Source organism: Hetaerina americana, unplaced genomic scaffold, assembly GCF_022747635.1.
Source record: "Hetaerina americana unplaced genomic scaffold, ioHetAmer1.1.p SCAF_1, whole genome shotgun sequence".
NCBI lineage: Eukaryota > Metazoa > Arthropoda > Insecta > Odonata > Calopterygidae > Hetaerina > Hetaerina americana.
In genome coordinates this window covers 117,771,947-117,794,173 of record NW_027286069.1, presented here as the reverse complement: position 1 = coordinate 117,794,173, position 22,227 = coordinate 117,771,947, and the positions used below count along the sequence as shown (strand labels likewise).

Below are 22,227 nucleotides of genomic sequence, written 5' to 3'. Positions count from 1 at the left end.
CTCAGATGCATGCTTTGAAAAAATCACAAAGTGAGTTGGTTGAAAAATGGTTGTTCTGATCTGGTTGACGGTTGGTCAACCCGATATCCCATTCTATTAGTTTTACCTATTACTAGAAAAGGAAACTAAGATAGGAAGGGATGAAGGGTGGAGAGATACCTGGGGTCGGCATTAGCCTACTCTTGTCAAAAGGTGCCAAGGAGTCCTGAGTTTAACATCCCATCCAACGGACATCGTCCTCACTCAAATTGCTCTACACAATGCACCTCAAGTAGGGATCGGAATACCGCTGAAAAAATATTTGAATATTTGTTATCTCCAGTATTTGAACCTGGGCACCCTTGGTGGGAAGCCAGCATGTTAGCCACCGCATCATCACAATCCCCTTTTCACTTTACTGCTCCTGGTGCTCTTATAGACTCTCCTGAGGTGGACAGCAACCAAGCTTAGATAGAGGACACCATCATCACTCGAGGAAGGGGGCCCTGAAATGTGGGTGTGTGATGGAATAATCTTTGTATTTATGTTTGTTCCGATTCATAATTTTCCTAAAGGACAAGTCCGTTCATCATAATTCTTATCTGTAATCCTTTTCTAACCTATCCAAGGTCCAGCCTGAATCCCAATAGTGTATTCCTTATTGAATAACTGATCGTAGCACTTTTCCACTTGATAAAAATATTTTTATTTACGACCGGGTTTCGATGTATTACATCATCATCAGGTTGTTGACCTGATGATGATGTAATACATGGAAACCCGGTCGTAAATAAAAATATTTGTATCAAGTGGAAGAGTGCTACGATCAGTTATTCATTATGTTCGACTTCCACCACATTACGCCTGAAGCTACTCAATTTAGTGTATTCCTTAGTGGTATTCAGGGTGAGAAGTCATAGAACCCAGAACAACTTTCTTGATGTATATTTTCTCTTGTTAATTTATTTTTCCATGAAGTGGAGATGAATATAAAGGAAGGAACATGGAGGATAATTGAATTGCTAGAACTCAAATCTAGGCAATCTTGCCAAGAATTCAATTTGCTATGGAGGGCACATTGGAATAGATGAGGGCAAGATAATGGGTGTATTGCATAAGTCAATTGGAGGTCTAAACACTGTAGGTCACTGCTGGAGCCCTTAAATAACTATTAAAAATACTAGTTGATTCCACAATCGACCAGTTTTGTTAATTGGATTGATATTAATAAAAAGAAGGGAAATGACAAAGTGTAGAATATTCTAATTCCTTTGATGATGCACCTTTTAGGTTAATGTTTTATTACTAATTCTACAGTTAACTTTATTAATGAGGTGGAATAGGTCGGCTTTCTTTAAAATCCAAATCACTTAGGAAAGCTTCAGGGCTATTGCCAATGTAATCATTTAGGATTCCTCTAATATTTAGAGATTTGCATACTGCCTCACACTTTTTGCATATCGTCAGAAGTTGGCAAACAGTGTGAAGAAATTCACAGTCTTCACACCACAGTTTGACTTTCTCTTCCATGAAGAGAAATGCATGAGTGATGGCACAAAGCGCCATCCCCATGCACATGAAAATGACTTACTTTCTCCGCATCCCCTGATGTAAGGTTCTCTAGGTGAAAGTTTGGGTTTTACAGCTCAAAGTTCATTCTTGTTTATTGAATGCCATGTTGTGTTTCACTCAAATACATATATTGACACGAATACTCTCTCGCTTAACTCTTAGATTTTGCGCTTGTGTGGAATATGACTGACTGCAAGTGCTTCTATCTATTCAGTGCTTCTTTTAACAATGTATTGGCCTTCTCATATCATGCTATTAAACTCTTACGGCCTAAGGGAATAATTTTCAGCAATGTAACAACCGCTTTTAACATGAAATCATTAAAATGTTGGAATTGGAGAATAAAATTTGTTTTTCAAAAGTTTCTCCAGTTTTCTAAAAATTTGTCTCCAAATTCTCCAAAAGTTTAATTGAAGTTTGTTAGAATAACTGGTTTTATCCAACAGTTGACATCATCTGATACAAAAGACAGAATTTTTGCCATGTGTATACTCATACATGAAAATGGTGGAAGGAGATTTGAGAGGAGGGGGGTAAGGATTTTAGGGGAGTATATTATTTAAGTAGCTTAAAAATAGGGGAAGGGGGAGGTAGGGGAAGGGAGAAGAGGATAGTGATTGAGCTGAGGGAATGAATCACTAGCATCCTCTACCCATTCTTTAAACCATTTAAATAGCATACCCACCAGTAATCCTTCCAGCTACCAAGCCCCTTCCTCCCACCTCATTTCCTCCCACCAAATTCATGTGGCAAAAACCCTGTAATTTGCATCTGATTGCATCAACTGTTTATCCTGATGGCTTTTTTTTAGAAGAAAGAGAGATGTGTGAGATCAGATGTGTCAAAGAGTGTTGAACAAGTGAACGGAGTGGACTGGTTGCGAAAAACGTATAGGTGGAAAAGCTGAATCATGGGGTATAGCTACCTAATTATGAAAATATTAAAAGTACATACCTGTACATATGTAAGTACGCCATATATATGTAGATGTATTAATTATGCAATGAATGATGCAGAACTCCAATTAGAATATTATACTTACTTCAACAATGATTTGCAGGGGCTCAAAAACAATTATTTTATCTTATTTGCTATAAATACCTATGAACAGTTTTTTTAGCTTAACATTTTTGGGCCAACCCAAATTTAAACAGGCTGATCATCTGTATTATAATATTTTTTGCTGAATTTAATAATTTAAAAATACTGCTTTGATTCCTTTCATATTGACACATTTGGTTTAGTTCATAAACTGTTCCTTTTACTTGCCATTTATGCCCAGGGCCTGTATTGTGGCCTGTTGGGAGAACATATAAAAAGAAATGAGCCCACCATCCTCCATGCGAGTGGAGGTGTTTCATGTTCCTTGAGGGTAAGGAGGGGACAGTGAACTTGGAAAACTACAGAGGACGGCCAAGAAAGGAAACCCTCAAGCAAATAATGACATATATAAAAGTCTTTAGTAATTATGTGGAGCAAGGTGTCTGAACTCAAAATTTTGCTGGGGCACTCTTTAGAAATTTGTTTTGCTAGTCTTATGTGATTAATTTCGGGAGACCCCTGCCACCCAAATATCCCGGTGAAATCCCACCCAAGAAATATCTATGGTGAATTCATCCACCAATAATGAATAGGCCCGCTCAGAGGAGGCCACTGGGAAACTGCAGCTAATATTGATTGTTTTTTATAATAATTACGCATCTATTAATTTGAGAAGCAATAACACACTGCTTACAATAAATGCATTCCCAATAAATTGCCATGTTATGATAGAAATAAGTTAGACTGGGTCATTGAGAGCTAGTTATAACCCAACTACGATAGATAAGTCTCCCATTATGAAGTATAATTCAGAAGAGTTATAGCAGCAATTCAATCAACTTAGGTACTTCTTAAAATTAGATTCAATGTTGAATAAAAATATGTAATCATGCACATAGGTCTGTTTATTACAAAGACACATTTATTGCGAATGGTTTCTCAGATTTATTCTATTTTAAAATGCCTCTGAAGCGAAAAACTTTGTTAAATAAATTTAGAGCATTAAAAAATTTTGCCACCCCAGTAGCACCCATGTTCAACTAAAATGAGCCTTTTATGTTACACCAAGCATTGATCCCAATATATAATTCAATCCATCAAACCGTCACAGTTACCACATCGAAAGGCAATTATCGGCAGTTCTTTGACGAGAAAAAGACGATTATGTATTGAAAGACTTGGGGCCACAGATTGTACAAATTATGAGAATAATATGAAAATAAATTATTGAGAAAATATGACTGTGATAAAAATATCATCGACATACACTGTAGGAAAAACTCGTTTCTGAGGGATTAACGATGTTTTCCTTGCGGTTTCATTTAACCGTTCTTTACCAACCACAATAGTTCATTTCCGTAAATTCCTAGGTGTTGAAGACTTTAACACTTATTCAGCAATAGGCAAATTTTAAAGTTGAACGCAAAACGAATGACAGTATTTCATGAAAATCAGTAATCTGAAATGCACGCAAGAAAGTAGTACAAACACTGTGCTATTACATTCAAACACGCAGACATTAAAACAAGTGAATCATCCCTTTCGCTGATGCCCCCCAGGTAGATGGACATATGATTGTGGCTGATATGTAGGGGTTCATTGGAAATGTGAGCCACGCCCACTACGCTCAGAGCAACGTTGAGGACAATGGTGAAATATGTGGAGAGTATTATATTCCAATTAGACCAGAACAGAACGTCGAAGGTTTCAATAAAATGTAAATGAAAGTTCTAAGCCCGCTATAAATGGATGAAGCGATGGAAGATTTTGGTGAATCTGGCATGTAATTTTGAAAAATAGTTATTCAAAAGACATTTGCTTAGATGAAGAGGAGCCGATGTCTATGAATATAATAACTCTTCGTGATGTATTGCAATGAAACCATTTTATTTAGTTACTGACATACTGGGGAAATCAAGATTTTCAATTTCCAGAACTGTCAACATCAACTCAATATTCACTGGCGTTTATACAAAATCAATGTAGTAAACTGTTGTCTCACTATTGAGCCATGGATTTTTTTCATTAACAGTCTTAGCGTTATGGTAGAACTATACTTTTCAATTGTTCAGCTTTGTGAGTTGCACTTCATGATTCTCACCGAAGGAATGGTCTAAAATATGTCAAAGGCCAAATATTCTAGAAGGCCTTACTCAAAATCGTACCAATAATGTTGATGGCAGTTTTTTGTCAGCCTTTGAATTCTATCATGCAGAACATAGTCTCTCTCTGGATAAAGGCACACGGAGATAGCTATCTCCCTATTTTTTTAATTTCCTCTAACATGAATTCGTGTTCTGGACGGATTCCTTAATGTTCCCAAATAATCAAAGCCCCCGCAAAATTATTCCCATCATCAAGCCAGGACGCGCGGGAAGCAAAAAATCTTTGTAAATAATTGAAATTTTAATTTGAAATCATGCAGAAAAACATTGAATATAGTCAGAAGTGTAGGCTTTTCGTGCTTAACTCCAGTGAGCGAACCAATATGGCGGAAATTTTGCCACGACCGGAAAGCCGTCCTGTCGCCTCGTGCTTCTATGCTCCTTCGATTCAACGGCTCGCACGTGACCATGATTTTGTTTTCTCAACTCTATTTCCGGTGAATTCGTCTGATTAAGTCCGAAGTCAGCTGTTGAGTGTCAACGTCCAAAATGGTTAGTATTTCCAGGGTCGAAAGCGACGCGTCTTGTAAAAGAAAGGTCGTCGTTTTTCATGAAGCGATAAGGGTCGAGTTGCAAGTTGTTATTGGGGCTCAAGCAAACCTAACATGGCAATATTTTTCAGTCGTTCATGGAGAAAATAGGCGCCATGATGCAAAGGCCTGGGCAAGATGCTGTCCCAAAAGATGATGTCCCTTGGTGGATGAAATATGCTGGAAGGGGATTGGGGACAGTCGGTGGTCTAAGTATGGAAATTATTCATGTGCAGTTAAAGGAATTGGTTTCCATATGTTTTCCAATAATCTTAATGTAGAACGATTTTCTTTCCTTCAGTTGCTATTGGACTTGGTCTTTGGAACTGTTTCGGTATTGTCCTTGCTAATGTGTGGTGTTTGCTCGGCGGAATTTGGCAAATGTAAGTTATCAGTTAAATATTTAAGACTATAAGTTATTATATCTGAATGTTGCTTAAACTGAAGTGAACGTCGGAATCTTACAGGGTCGCCGGATTTCTAGTCGTTGTGGTGGAAGCTCCTTGCTGTTGCATGTTTATAGATTTTGTGCAAAACATCAGTGAATGGGTCGATAGAAAACCCTATTTTTATCGTGGTGCGGCATATGTTGGGTGAGTTAAGTGCATTGCAAATGTACTTTGAAATGTTTATATTAAATTCCAGTTTCAAATTACATTATAATTTTGAATTCTTTTCAGTATTTCACTACCAGCAATTTTCATGTGTCCAGGCCTAGGAAGTATATTCGGAAGTGGACTCATATTTGGAACTGGAGTGATTTATGGTTTGATGGCTCTTGGCAAAAAGTAAGGAAATGATTTCTTTCTCTTTTGCTTCCCAAGGTTATTTAAGTGTCATTAAGGAGTGATCTCGTGTTCACTAAAGATTGTTGCTAAAATGTATAGATAAAATATTAGCTATTGATTCGTTTAATGGGAAATTAGGGCATGCATGTTATGTATTTTGGTTCTGGTAGTGGTAAACTAACCTGACCGAGTAAACTAATTGGAAGTATTTGCAGTTGATATAAAAAACGTAGTGTAAAATGGTCCCGGGTAGGCAAAACTATTGGTGGATAAATCGTTATATATGCCACGGAAAAATCTTTCTAACTTGTTATTATGTCATTACAGAATTCTATAGGTCTATAATTCTTCCAAGGGAGTACCTGTAAAATAACATTAAGGCTTCGTTGCTAGTTTTGGTACTTCAAATAAACCTTAATTGCAGGAAATCAAGACTATATTTTAAAGTAGATGTACGGCTTTGTTGTCTAACGAAATTTTATGACGATTACATAATGGATGAATTTTAAAGATGGAGGAATGAGAAAATCAACTGCTTGAGTATGTCCTTTGGTGCATATTGTATTTTTTTAAATTGATGATCATTTCGTGCTGGTTTTATTCTTAGTTGTAAGAAAGAGTATATGCGTTTGGGATTTCGCCGCAGTTTACAAGGCATTACCTGTATCTTTTTTAAATCGTGCTTTGAATATTTTTAAAATTTCTCAAATCTCCTGTGCCCTAGGGATACAAGGGTGTGTGATTAAAAACAAGGCATGCGATGCATAATAGTAAATAATGGACAAAATAATATCTGATGGACATGTCTGGATGGAATAATGGACATATCTTCCCAGTGACAGTTCATGATGTCTCAAAGAGGAATAGGGACTACAAGATGTGGGTGATAGATGGGGAACATCTGTAGGTCATTCTATTGCTGATGATATTTCATAGTTACCTAAATAAAATGCCTCACTGTTTCAATTGATTTAAAGTTCATTGTTTCACAATTTATGGAGTCATCAAAATGTAATTATGTGATGTGAAATCATGTTCCAGTGTGACATTTATTGATATTATTCAGCTGAACTGCAATTAGACTTGAGCTTTGAATGTAGACATTGCGGATGGGAAACTGGGAGGATTGTGTGATTTTATGCCTCTGAATCTTGAACATTTTCATTAATAGTTTCCAAGGGAAGTATGTATGTAGTAAGTTGTATGAAGGTTGCAATTGTTTTGGATGAATTATTAGGTCACTCTATAACACGCAATAAGAGGACACGTGGCAGACCGAAGAGTCAAAAGTAGACAAAGTGGTGGTGAAGGACTGAAGCAAGAACCTGTCAGTCTCCGATTTGCTCTTCCCTCAAAGGAGTCAGCTGAACAGGAATCAAGATATTTTTTTTGATAATTTGTTTCTGAACTGAAATGAGGAGCGAAAACATTCTACACTAATCCTTGATTTAATCCGTGAATCCTTTGACATTAATGAAGGCAATTACTACCTTTTGAGATACTAATACTGTCAATAATGCGCAGTCAAGATATGCAAGTTGTAATTCGTAAACAAGATTATTGAATGTACTTTAAAAAATAACTGTATCACCACCCTTTCTTTTAAAAAGTATTCAAAAAAACATGATTACATCATTTTTTAAAACTTCTGACTTTTGTTGACTGCTAAACAATCACTGCAGAATGAACTAATGAGAAACTTTTAATGACTCAACCAGCACTGCCAGATAGAGGGATGAGAGAAGAGGCTTTCAAAGTTTTTCCTTCCTAAACATGTCAATGGTGATGGATGTCTGTGCCTGTGGAAGTGCGCCTATCATCGACTGACTGGTAGGCTGTGTGACTGATTCTTGTGCTACTACGGATCAGGATGTATGGAATTTTAGCTAATGATCTTCTTGACAGATTTCGGATAATCTGTGAAAATACAAAGGAAAATATCTCCAAGAGTAAGATAAACAATAAAGGAAGATGAGGTATTGGTGGCTTTTCAATGTAAAGATTTTATGGTTGTAAAAATGAATGTGTCAGTGATTATCATACTTCAAGCACTGAAGATATGAAGTATGTGAAGGAAAGAAGAGGGAGTGAAGAAACTCCAGCTGTAGTTCAAGGCTACAATATGAATATGATGGACAGTTTAGATAGAAGTGATTGCAGGATGACTATATGCGTGTGCAATTGCTCATAATCAGGACTCGTAATTTTGATATATATAGGCATTTATTAGTGTGGAGTTTTTAATATCTTTAGTCTATGTATATATATATATACACACGCACACATATATATATATATATATATATATATATATATATATATATATATATATATATATATATATATATATATATATATATATATATATATATATATATATATATATATGTGTGTGTGCGTGTATGTGTATCTATGTATACATGGGTATATATAATGGTGTGTGTATATATGTGTATATATTATTACTATTACATAATCTACCGGTTAACGTAGGTTTTTGGATGAACACAACTACTGAATAAATATTTTGTTATTCCTAACAAAAAAAAAACATCCAGCAACCTTCTTTCTGTCAGGTCCCTCTTCATCTCTGAGTACTTTCTTCCTCCCTTCATCCCGTTCAACATCCCTATCCTGTTCCTTCCCTTTCCTCGTTTGCCTAACATTCTCCCCTCAATTACAGTCTTCAACATCCCGCAGCTGGTCTATACCCCCTTCATCCACTTTTCATGCCTCCATAGGATTTCTCCCAACAAACCCCTCTCTTCACCCACCATAGCAAGTACTTCCTCATGTGATTTTTTTTTTTGTCTCTGTCCATTTCACCTTCTGCATTCTTCTCCAAACCCACATTTCAAAAGCCTCCAGTCTACATCCATCCTCCTGCTTCAATGACCACGTTTCCGCGCCGTACATAGCTACGCTCCATATCAAAGTTTTTACGAGTCTTTTCTTAACATCCTTACTCAACGTCCCCGTCATCAACTCCCTCCTCCTTGTGAAAGCCTCTTTGCCTAGCGCAATTCTTCTCCTTACATCCCTACCACTTTGACCATGTTGGTCCAAAATACTTCCGAGATACGTAAGCTGTTCTGCCTGCTCTAGTTTTTGCCCTCCTATTTTAATGTTTAGCTTAGCCTTTTTCTTTCTAGAAAATCGCATAACCTTTGTTTTATTAATTTTGATTCTCATCCCATACCTGTCGCACTGAATTTCCAATTCACTCAGCAATGCTTGCAGCCCCTTGGCTAACTGACAAACTAAATCTTGGTCATCAGCGAACCTAACTGATTTTACAAATTCCCCTCCCACTTTCATTCCTACGTCCAGTTCTTCCCATGCCTCTTCGATCATTTCCTCTGCACCCAGGTTGAACAGCAACGGTTATAATGGGCAACCCTCCCTTACACCTCTTCCTAACACTGCCCATTTGGACTCCCCGTTCCCCACTCGTACCTGAGGAGTCTGAGACATGTACAGGTTGCGGTTTAGCCTCTTTTCCCTCCAATCTATTCCTATTTTCTTAAATATACTCATTAGTTTTTCCCAATCCAGTTTATCAAACGCTTTTTCTAAATCTAAGAAATAGGCAAATAACTCCTGGTTGTGTTCTATATTCCTCTTGATTAATAATCTCATTACTGCAATGGCAGCACGCGTACCTCCCCCTTCCTTAATCCAAACTGGTCATCCCCTAAGTAATCATTTTCCCTATTATCTATTTTTTCATTTATGATCCTTAGAACAACTTTAGCTGCATGGGTTATCGAACTTATTGTCTAGGGGGTCACCAGAACACACAAGCCCTTCCACCACGTCAAGGTGTAGTTGGAGTGGAGGTATATGTTTATATATATATATTTTTTTTAAAGGTAATATACCGGTTAAGGTAGGCTCTTGGATGGACACAACTGGCAAACAAACATATTATTACTTCTAACAAAACACAAAATCCATCATCCTACTCTATATCAGTTCCCTCTTCATCTCTGAGTACTTTCTTCCTACCTTCATCACGTCCAACATCCCTATCCTGTTCCTTCCCTCTCCTCTTTTACCCAACATTCTTCCTTCTATCACAGTCTTCAACATCCCACTGCTGGTGAACACCCCCTTCATCCACTTTTCCTGCCTCCACAGGATTGCTCCCAACAAACCCCTCTCTTCACCCACCATACCAAGTACTTCCTCATTTGTTTTCCTCTCTGTCCATTTCCCCTTCTCCATTCTTCTCCACACCCACATTTCAAAAGTCTCCAATCTACGTCTATCCTCCTGCTTCAATGACCACGTTTCCGCGCCGTACATAGCTACGCTCCATATCAAAGTGTTTATGAGTCTTTTCTTAATATCCTTACTCAACGTCCCTGTCATCAACTCCCTCCTCCTTGCGAAACCCTCTTTGCCTAGCACAATTCTTCTCCTTATATATATTTATGTTTATATATGTATATATATATATATATATATATATATATATATATATATTTATTTATTTATCTATTTATATATGCAAAAATTCCTACCCGGACTACAACCTTGACGTGGTGGAAGGGCTTGTGCGTTCCAATGACCCATAGAGCTGTGCTGGCGGGAGTAATAATAATTGCTCCTGGTAGCGTCACCCATGCCAGATAGGTCGAAGGTTAGAAGCCTGACGAAAGGTAGTCTACGCAGCGTCTGTTCCTCAGTGCGGTGGCTGCAATGGCATCTGACCCCAGTGGGGCGGCCAGTAAGTGATGGTGTCACGTTAAAAACACTATTGAGGAAGGCAACGGGAAGCTACCTCAACTATCATTCCCAACTATTAAATGATGGACAATACAAAGATTGAGTCCTGGCAACTACGGGGCTCGGCCCAATCGGCCGTGTGTCGTGCCCGGCAGCGGGGGAGGCAAGGCTTCCGCGGTCGTCATCCCATGAAACCCTTGAAAGGGAGTAACAGCAGCAGCAGGACAGAAGACGCAGGAGAAGAATATCAAATTAGTCAAAATAGGAACGTGGAATGTTAGGACAATGATGAGGACAGGGAAATCGGAGAATGTTAAGCGAGAGATGGAAAGGGGAAATATAGATATTTTAGGTCTATGCGAGGTGAGATAGAAGGATAGCGGGGATTACTGGAGTGATAAGTATAGAATAATATACAGCGGCGGGGACGAGAGCCAACGAGGGGTAGCCATAGTATGAAATGAAGATTTAGGAAGAACCGTAGTCAACATAGAGCAGGTAACGGATAGATTATTACTAGTAGTGATAAAAGCAGAACCGACGAACTTGGTTATTATTCAGGTATACATGCCACCGGGCAACCATAAGGAAGAAGAGGTCGATAGGATATACGATCAGTTAGAGGATATGATCGCGTGTGTTCCTGCAGGGAAACATTTGATAGGGATGGGGGATTGGAATGTGAAGGAAGAGATGATGAGGTGGGGGACTACGGTTTAGGCATGAGGAATGGCCGAGGGGAGAAAGCCGTTGAATTCTGCAGGAGACAGGGGTTAGTCATCACCAACACTTGGTTTAGAAACCACAAAAGATGCAGATATGCATTGAAAATACCAGGTGACTCATAGAGGTATCACTTAGATTATATTTTGGTTAGGCACAGGTTTAGGAACAGTTTGATAAATTCGCACAGCTTTCTGGGAGCAGATTCAGACTCTGACCACAATTTAGTTGTTATGAAATGTAGCATCCGTTTCAGTAAAATAAGGCAGGTGCCGCGGGTTAGAAAATCGAATGTAGAAGCATTAAATGGATTGAAAAGAAAGGAGTACCGAAAGGCTGTGGAAGAAATCATGGAGGATGGCAAAGAGCTGAGTACTATCAAAGTAAAATGGGAAAGTATCAAGAAAGTGTTATCAAAAGCCGCAAAAGACACTACTGGAACCGTTAACACAAAAAGGACTTGGAAACCATTGATCACGGATGAGCTGATCAAAAAGATGAATGAGAGGAGAAAATAGAAGAATGTAAAAACAGAGTTAGGCAAAATGAAATACAAAGAATTAAACAGTTAATTGAGGTGGGCAACAAATAAAGCAAAAGAAGCATGGTGTAAGATGTAGTGTGAGGATATGGAAAGATTGCAGAGGAAGGGGAAATTGGTGCACGGTACGGTAAGTTAAATCTTTATTGGCAAGTAAGAAAGGAAGATCAATGCTAACAGTTAAAGATAAGGTGGGTAAGATAATAGTTATACAGGAAAGATCCAAGAGAGATGGAAGGAATATATAGAAAAACTGTATAGTGAAGAACTTAGACCAACAAAGTTAGACATAGATAACGAACATGACGTAGAGGAAGACAGCTTAGGTCCAGGCATACTAGACAATGAGATAGAAAGGGCATTAAGGGAGATTAAACTAATAAAGGCTGTGGGGGTAGATAACATTCCGGTGGAACTATTGAAATGTTTAGGAAAATGTGGGAGGAAGAGGCAATATGGGTTGATTCATAGTATCTATTAGGAAGGAATCTGGCCGGAAGACTTTGTGAGATCAGTTTTAGTTCCTATTCTGAAAAAGGTAAAGGCTATATTATGTGAGGACAACTGGACGATAAGTTTGATATCCCACGCAGCTTAAGTTGTTCTCAGGATCATAAACAAAAGGATAGAGAGTAGGGCAAATGATTACTTAAGGGATGAACAGTTTGGGTTTAGGAAGGGGAGAGGTACGCATGATGCCATTGCAGTAATGAGATTATTAATCGAGAGGATTATAGAACACAACCAGGAGGTATTTGCCTGTTTCGTAGATTTCGAATAAGCGTTTGATAGAGTGAATTGGGGAAAACTAATGAGTATATTGCAGAAAATAGGAATAGATTGGAGGGAAAGGAGGCTAATCCGCCACCTGTACATGTCTCAGATTGCTCAGGTACGAGTGGGGAACGGGGAGTCCGGTTGGGCAGTGTTAGGTAGAGGTGTAGCTCCTACAAAATTCAGCTCCTACAAAACAATGCATTTTGTGCCACAGAAGAGGAAAGCAATTTACAAAATAATTATGTGTGTCTGGATTGTAAAATTGCCTTTTACCCTGCACTGTGAATGGTATTAATGGGAAGCAGTTTCATAAATTTTGATGGTTTTTCAGTTGACCAACCCTGATAAATAAATCATCAGTAATACTTCAGAAATTCTTAGTCTGAGCACTTATCAACTGATTTTAATTTGTAATGAAAGTTATTGTTTCGATAATTCTTGATTGTTTACAATGCCTCATTTATACGCTAGATGAATTCAAAAAATAAAATATAATGTTTTGGTTTATGTATTTATAAAAAATCTTTCAACTAGCATTGACTGTTGTGCATTTTTTTGACTAATAGTCACTATTCTGGCAGTCACTCCAAACATTTCTTCAGAATTATGAGTTTTATTAATAAATTGTTTGTTACAATTTGTTTTATGTATTTATAATAATTCTCAGGGTAGAGTCCGTATTTTAATATTTCACTTCGAGTCATGAAAAAATTTATTGATGCCCTCTAAAATAGGCTTGTCTACTCTTCAATGGTTCAGTTGAGGCAAAGTCTGAGTTCAGCTGAAAGATGAGTGTTATTGAAGTGACTTATGACTAGGGCAGACCTCTGAATGTATTCTGCTTTTTCTTAACGAGTATAGCGGCTGAAACAGCTGTTTAAAATGCTGCTCTTTCTGTACTTCTTCCACAAGTGAGTGTAGGAGCATATTGAAAATAGATTACCATATGCACATGATTTGATGGGAGTCACTTGATTGACAGCAGGCCTCGACGTGAGTGCCTCTGTGCACTTGCAAGAGGCAAAGGGTGAAATGGGGGAGTCAGGATGTGTCGGCACACATGTCTACGTGCAACCCTCTCCCCCCATCCTCACCCCTCTTTGTGTTTGTGATGTCTGCATATCACTCTCCTTTGCACGCGTCCCCAAGGGGATCTCGTGAGGAAATGGCTAGTGCGGCTGCTGGGCAGGGTGCTATGTCACCCACGGGCCAGATGCCACCAGCAGGTGGCGCCCCGGCCTACCAGCAGGGCGGTATGGTGGGAGGAGGGGACATGCAGCACTCGACCCTAATGGAGGACCCGGATGTGTGGAGGCCGACATAAGGAGGCAAGAGAGGTGTGGAGAGTGAGATGTCTTCGGTCCATTTGATGAGGCCGTCTACCGCACAGCCTTGGCTTGTTTTCATCCACATCGCTCGTCTTGTACCCTCAGTAGAGAGATGTGCTTGTGGAAATGCCTTATTTAAATGGATGGATTCCGTAGCCAAATGCTCTCTTGGTCTACATTTTCATTTTTTTTTGTTGAGATTTTTTGAGTTCTGCTGCATTGTTGGAGTCGCATTGTTGATTGGTGTGTAGCTAGAGCACTTTTTACTCCCAGAGAAGCTTGCAATCCATATTTTCGATTATCTATGAATACTTTATGCAGGTATATAAGCATGAGTGTGTGTGTGTATATATATATATATACATATACATATACATATACATATACATATACATATATATATATATATATATATATATATATATATATATATATATATATATATATATATATATATATGTGTGTATATATATATGTATATACATATACATATGCATATATATACACATATATACATAAAAATATATTTCTGCACGCACACACACACACACACACACACACACACACACACACACACACACACACACACACACATATATATATATATATATATATATATATATATATATATATATATATCCTCTGCTGTGAGAATGATGCCTGCCTGCTGCTGCCTGAGATGTTGTGACACTTGGGTAGGATGTGAATTTTGCACTCCTGAGTCATCTATAATCATTTTTTTCTCTTTTCCTGCTACTGCAACTTATAAAGAGAGATGGATTGTAGTTCATTCTCTTTGTTGATGATGGTAATGCTAGTTTCTCTCTGATTTTTTTTCTTGTTCTTTTGGTTGAATTATTTTTCAGTTTGGATATAATTTTGAATTGTATTTCACTATAATATTAATTTTTTCCCCTTTTGATGCTTCGAACTGTGTAGGGCAAATGAAATATGGTGGAATGAGAAGTGCAAAGTTAGGGAGACTCAACAGAGGTGGTGCGAAATTAGTGTGTGCTTTATAGAATGGTGAGGGAACCATCTCTCTGGGTTTGGAAAAGGAAGTTCATTTACAGTACATAATACACATATGTTTACGCATAATACCCCGCAAGCCACCACAAGGGCGTGTTGCGGGAGGTTTTCGGTCTCCACTCAGGTTTAGATACACACAGTATTGGATGTAGAAGTTGTAAAATGTTAATCGAAACCAAAGGGATTGTGACAAATGGAAAGAATATGTGGAGGAGCAGCCCTGGAGGCATCTTCAGGTTAACCTGAAGATGCCTTCAGGGCTGGGGGTGAAACAGTTGTCCATCAACGCACCCACGCAGTGATAATTCCTGGGAGCAGCATCAAGCCATCATCAAAGACTGCACTTCCAAAGGAAAGAACGAACTTATTAGTCCAAGTGATGCTACAGTGTAGCAAAACTAGTCGGCAATAGCAAAATCTTTCCTTTGGAAATGTAAACTCTTTAATAATTTTCTTATTGTCATTCTTATACTGTCATTGGTATGTTTGTGTTATTATTTTTAAAGTAAAATAGGTAAATGGATATGTTTTGATGTGCTTTGATCGACATGGACCGTGAAAAGGTGTGTTTGTGTTGGTGAATAGTTGCCTGGAAAGCACATTTGCAAGGATATTTGCATTGCATTTGACTACACCTCCTTCTTGGAGAATATGTGCATGATATTTGTTGAGGGCAGATGAGCAACTTCAGTCTGATTATATTAACCCTTCACCCACTCGTGTACACTTTAGCATGGTAACTCTGCATGCCATCGTACCCCTTTTCAATATGTATTGCAATTTAGTTGTTAGCGGGGCGGGGTTAGTTGTGATGCCCTTTTTTTCTGCCCAACTGTCATGTTCATGTATAATTGACAATATTTAACTTTTCTCTTTGGGTTTTAATATAATCTTTCTCTCTTAGATACTCTATTTCATGCTTACCAAGCTCCAGGTTTGTATGTCTTAAATACTTCAATAATGATAGTTGTGTCATAAATCTGGTTTAATTTGTTTTTTAAGTCTTAATGACGATTTTCTAAAAATAATGTACCTCTGTGGTGACACTCTTGTTAGAAAAAAGTTAGATAACCTTACGGCTCATTTTGTTCTGAAATTCAGTTGCATAAGTATTCTCAGGATTCATTTAATGTGGATGGTTTTCAGAAGTTGAGTTTGGAAAGCTGTTGGCTTAAGGGAAAGTACTGCCTGAGTGAGGTGTGAGATCAATCAGATTATGGTTTGATAGTTACCAGACTCTCAAAAATTAATGCTTTTCATTAATTAACTTCAAGTAGTAAGCAGATCAATGACAAATTAACCACCATTCCTGGAAAATATGGTTTAATTCGTGGAATTAATTAAGGAAAAGTTAAGGAATCTCAGCAATTGCCCAGGAAACTTAAAGACGATGCCACAATGAGGGCCAAAGAGCAAGTACAAACCGGCACTCTTCAGAATATCTTTATGTTTCGAGTTATGAATTCTTAAAAGCATTGTTTTATATTTTACGCAAATACTATCAACTAAATTAAGAAGTATTTCTATAATTCAATTCTTTTTGTGCTATTATTTTCTCATAGAGTCATTTATTTGTCTGTTAGGTGTTATAAAACATGGATAGCAAGTTCGTAGAGTGGGCACAATTTTGTTTTCCTAAACTGTTTGGTTTAAAATAATGATTTATTGACTAAAATCAAAGCAAGTATGATTATAATGCCATATATGTGGATGTTTTGGAATGAATATTTTGTTATTTTTTACTCTTTTAAAAATTGGTTTAAATTTCAATCTGTAAATCATTAGTTAATTATTTGGCAATCTCAATAATTTGACCATTTTGGGGCAAAAGATAGAGGGGAGGGGGGAGAGTATGTTCTGTCATCTTCCTGATGGTAACTCGTGGAAAATTGCTACTTTTTGTTGAGAAATCTTGGAAAAGTTGGAATATAATCATGTCAAGTGTTTGATGGGCACCCTGTTTAATCTACTACTCCTAAGCCTACGTGTATCCTGTGCAAAGTTGACTGTTCCTGCTTGAGGCGTCATGAGATTCAGAACTATCCAATCATACCATGTATCATGAATGCTGTGGGTCACCTCCATCTGTTGTGTGTGTGTTCCTTGATTTCATTATTACTTCAGTTCTAGCGTGATACTTTCTTCCAGAAGGTATTATACTAATAGAGATATTTTTTACCATGCATAGATATGTGTTATGCATTGATTTGCCATTGGCCTAATACTTCGAGAACAGTCTCAATAATAATTGCAGGCAGGCAATAATATTCATAATACGATACTAATCGAAATGATAGATTAGGTTTGAAAGGCAAAACATCTCCACTTTTCTTCAAGATAAACTATAAGCTTTCAATCAAATTCTACAGGTCTATGTTGACACAGTTACATCCCAAGTATAAGAAGTTCGTTTATTGAGTCAATGACTCATAGGTGGTGACCCATAATATACTTGTAGAATTCCTCTAATAATGTTTTATTAAGAATTGCTCTGATGTACTGCATCACGTTCAAGAAAATTCTTTCTTAGTTGCATTTTATAGATGATGCCAACAAAGCCAATAAGGTGTTTAGTTTTCGGGCATAGTGCGAGGGGTTTGAAGTGGGTGAGTACCAGGCAGCAGGAAACCAAAGCCTTTAAGAATAGGAGTTAGCCTGAGAGAGAGTTAGGAGCATGGATAATCATGTATTATGAATTCAAAGGTCATCCGTATAAAGTCTCCACGTGTCCGCACATTCAGAGCCATTGTCAGCTTAGAACTGTGAATATTAACTCACAGAAGTCTTGTGTAGCTTTTATCAGCTTAGGTAGTTACAGGGAGAGCAACAAAAAATATTTAGAGTTAATGAATTGTTAATGATACAGTATTTGAACAATTTTTGCTTGAAGTAGACTGAGTACAGCTGTGCTTTCTACTCTAATCAGAACAACTTGATCAAAGTAATTGAACTTGGATGATTTCCAGGATGCAGCGTACTCCTCCAAGTCCAGTATTGAAGTTGGCCCTCAAAGTGAACTCAAGTGTGATAATCACCATTTTACCATGTACTGTCTTTGTATGCATCTTGTATGTGATAAACTATCATGCAATACATGCTGAATGATTCTCCTAAGGCATTAGTCAAGCGACACTTTGTGGTTTACTGTCATCCTGGCTTTTGGCTATTTGAAACGTTTCAGTGTCACGCCCATGAACCTCTAGCAGGTGAAAACTTCCCGCGTGCATTAATGAATTTAATGGATTTTCTTCCCTGTCCACCCCTGCAGGGCGGATGTCATGGAAATGAGGAGCAATGCAGCCATGCAGTTGGGGAAGGATGGCTCAATGCCATCGACCTCTCAGGACACGTATGACCCATCACCATCGTCTCAGTCGGGGACAAAGTTGACCTTGGTGGACCACGCCCAGCCGGTCGATGTGACTCCCCCGCCTCCCCAGAAGTTCCCCTTTGACTCGGGCGTCTGACAGTAGTCCTGGCGAGTGAATTGATGCCCCCATTCCACATCTGCTGACTTCACTGCTGCCTCCGCTCCTCTTCCGACATATAGCAAACTCTCTCTCTCTCTCTCTCCCTCTCTCTCTCCCCCAGTTCCCCCCTTCTCTCTGGATTGTGCGCAACCGAAGGTGTGTCTGTCCCAGCCCCCTTCCTCGACACCTCTCCACCCCCACCCCCCCTCACACCTCTTCCCCCTCCCTTCCATGAGTGAGAATGCAGCTGGCCTTAATTTCTGACCCAACTGGAATTGAGCACTTACGTTCATTTTTATGCCTTGACATGAGTGGGCTAACTTTTGTCCAAACCCTAAGTCAACATTTAATTTATAATGCAAATGTCCTTGTAAGAGTTAATCCAACTCATGCCAAGTTTTCCATATGGTGTGAAGCTAATTTTTTTTATGTACGTATATTTGGAATTGTTACTGTTATGTGAATGTTACTGCATATCAACTTGGTTGATTTGTGCATTGCTCTAGAACGTTTAAATTCAATTGTAAATATTTCTTTTTAAGCCGACTTGTGTGTCGGCTGAGGTATGTTATTACAGATGTCATTTGAACCCTAAGACTTAAACAAGTGTGTATGTGAGTTTTGAATTGTTTTGTGTGTTATATGTGCGCATGTGTTATTGGATGATGATAATTCTCTGATTTTCCTGCCCTACAATGGGAACGTAAAGGGAGCATTTATGTCGCACTGCAGTGATGAGTGGTAGGCTGGTCAAATCGGAGGTTAATTATGAGTTTTCACTGTGTTGCAGGAAGTAAGCAAGCATTAAATAAGGATGCAGGGGATAGTGTTGTGCGTGTATTGTCTTGTTATGTATGGAGAGTGCTCACAAAAGCCACTTGAAAACTAGTCTATGGACAGTGTTTATGATTTCCCCATGCATTCTGATGGGCAGCTAATATGCTAATTTCTTAACTATTATTCCTCAAATGTATTCAAATGGGGTGAGGTAGGTAAGATCTCAAGGATGAGATAAGTGTTCATATTCCTCCATTAAATGGTGATGCAGAAATTGCCCCTTCGCATGGTACATTCCTGCACCTAATTATAAGCAGTCTAGTTCTTTTTTCATCTTCCTGTTAATTGATTTTTAAGTCCTCCATCGATGCCTATCCCTCTTTGAATGCCTGGATTTGCCCCCGCAACTGCCTCTCCCTATGTTCCCTCATTCTCTCACCCTCCCGTGCACTATATGAGATGTTCTGGGACGACATCAGACAGATATTCTTCCTGGCCCAGTCACCAAGCAAATCAGGGCAGGTATTCATTATCTTTCAAGTCAAATTAATGATTAGTTGCACATCACATTGCGATGGTTCTATGCATTAATTTTACTGTTTTGATTGTGATTTACTTTTAAAGAGGTGATGATATATATATATATATATATATATATATATATATATATATATATATATATATATATATATATATATATATGTATGTATGTACTTAATTCTTTTTGAAGAGGATGAATTGATGGGACTTTTTGATTTTTTTACCCACCCTGGTGTCTTGGAGACGGCTCAATGATCCAGCTCCAACAAGCCTCTGTTGCAAGTGGTGGTGCTGCATTGGGCTGCAGTCTCTCCCCAAGTGAGCTCAATGGATCTCTCGTACAGTTTGTAGAAGTCAACTTGCACGTCCCTCCCACCTTCACTCCCTAAAAAAACTTGCTTGCGTCAGTTCTACTCCATTCAAGTTTCATCACAAGCATCTGTTCACCATTTCCCACATATTCCTCCGTATTAACACGGCACTGCCTCTCAACTATGTCCTTGTTTACACATGGCACGTGGCATGGGCAAGTGGCATAGGCGGCAGCCAAAGAATCTCCCCTCCAGGTCACTGCCCTATTTTAAGAAGGTCCACGATGTGTTCTCGTTCCATGGTGGTGTGTAATATATTGATTCATGCCTAGAGGTCACACTCAGCCCAGGGGCAGTCCTATTCATCTACCGTTAGGTTTTTGAGGTTAAGACAATTCATATCATCACCCATTTGCTTACTCTTTGCCTGAATATGTGTACGTCACCTTCCAGTGGCCTATTTAGTGGTTACTTGTAGTCTGGAAAGAGTTGTCTTTCTTCCTCAGTCCTTGATTCCTTTGCCTTTTTCTCGTAATATCCCATGGATTAGTGTGCGCTTACTCCTTCCCTCCCTCACACATTCACATCCCCTCAGAAACGTGGGTGCCTCGCTTCTTCTGTGCTCGCAATTTCAGTCATTGAATGGAGTTGAGAATTAGGCATTGGTTAGTTGGAATGGTCATGCCAATTCACTCTTTTGCTCACATAATCATTCGTTTTCCTTTGCTTCTGCCCTTGTTTAATTTATGCTGATGGGGACTTGGTTCTGTGTATATTAGTTACTGGCAACATCTAATTGGTTTCCATGCCCTTCATCGTACTGTGCTGATTTGATGTATTTATGCTTCATGCACTTTGTTTGTGTGTATATGTGTTGGTATGAATGAAGAACAAAATCCACTCACATCCTTATGTTTCTTTGGCACATTTTATGATGATTAAATTTAATCCAAGTGTGGGCTGCTCATTTTCCAGTATGAGTGGCAACTTCAGTGTTTGCCACTCTGCCTCCAACATTCCAACACCCTTCCAAATATGCTAACATTCCTGGATGATGCTGTTTCAAAACAAATGTACTGTGTGTGTAATGTATATTGGATCCTAGCTTTCATTCCACGGGCTCTATTCGGTTCTGGTACTAACTATTAAGCCACTGGATAGTGCTGTTCAGCCGATTGTAAACTAGATTAGCCACCTATTAACAGAATATACACGTACAAGATAATGAAGTAACAAACACACCTCCATTATAAATCAATATTTTTGGTGTGCATGTTCGTGTTAATATATATATATATACACATATATATATATATATATATATATACACACATATATATATATATATATATATATACACACATATATATATATATACACATATATATATATATATATATATATATATATACACACACATATATACATATATATATATACATACATATATATACATATATACATATATATATATAGTATATGTGTGTGTGTGTGTATATATGTATATAGATATATATGTATGAATATATTTGTACATATGTATTATATGTATGTATATATACATATATATATGTTTTTTGTGTGTGTAGGTATATTCTATTTCCCAAGTATGATTTTTGTGTAAAGAGGTGTTGTTGCGGAAATTATTGTGGCTCACATTGTTTGTGGTAGCACTGGATGTAAGATGTCGGTTGCATTTTCTCCACCTGTGTCAATTTGAATGTCGACCAGCATAGTACAGTTGGTTGGCTATAGGTAACACTTATGGGCCAATTAACACGTAGCAAGAGAAAATGTCATGAAGCGGAACAAATTAGCCATTCCGTGTTTGCTGTGTTCAGAGAGTATACATATTTGTAGTAGCTTTATATTGGGAGAAGCATTCACAGTTTGTTGTATCTCAGGATGTTTATAGGCATTGT

General features: G+C 38.1%; 1 protein-coding gene across 2 annotated transcripts; it reads left to right on the top strand.

Annotated features, from left to right (window-relative positions):
- The first annotated feature begins 5,138 nt into the window (after window positions 1–5,138).
- Window positions 5,139–19,767, top strand: fwe (Calcium channel fwe). Of its 2 annotated transcripts, XM_071594658.1 has the most exons (7): window positions 5,139–5,249; window positions 5,380–5,500; window positions 5,589–5,670; window positions 5,755–5,880; window positions 5,968–6,075; window positions 13,997–14,184; window positions 18,476–18,579. In XM_071594658.1, exons 1-6 carry the CDS (start codon window positions 5,247–5,249, stop codon window positions 14,169–14,171), a joined length of 615 nt encoding a protein of 204 aa, XP_071450759.1. In that variant the 5' UTR covers window positions 5,139–5,246; the 3' UTR covers window positions 14,172–14,184; window positions 18,476–18,579. The 2 variants fall into 2 exon arrangements, with proteins under 2 accessions (XP_071450759.1, XP_071450751.1); XM_071594650.1 differs by lacking the exon at window positions 13,997–14,184 and having other exon boundaries at window positions 18,476–19,767.
- Window positions 19,768–22,227: the final 2,460 nt, after the last annotated feature.

Coding starts and splice junctions, on each gene's coding strand:
- fwe (XM_071594650.1), top strand. Junction 5,881..5,967: donor CGTGGTGCGGCATATGTTGG/GTGAGTTAAGTG, acceptor AATTCTTTTCAG/TATTTCACTACCAGCAATTT. Junction 6,076..18,475: donor TTGATGGCTCTTGGCAAAAA/GTAAGGAAATGA, acceptor CCACCCCTGCAG/GGCGGATGTCATGGAAATGA.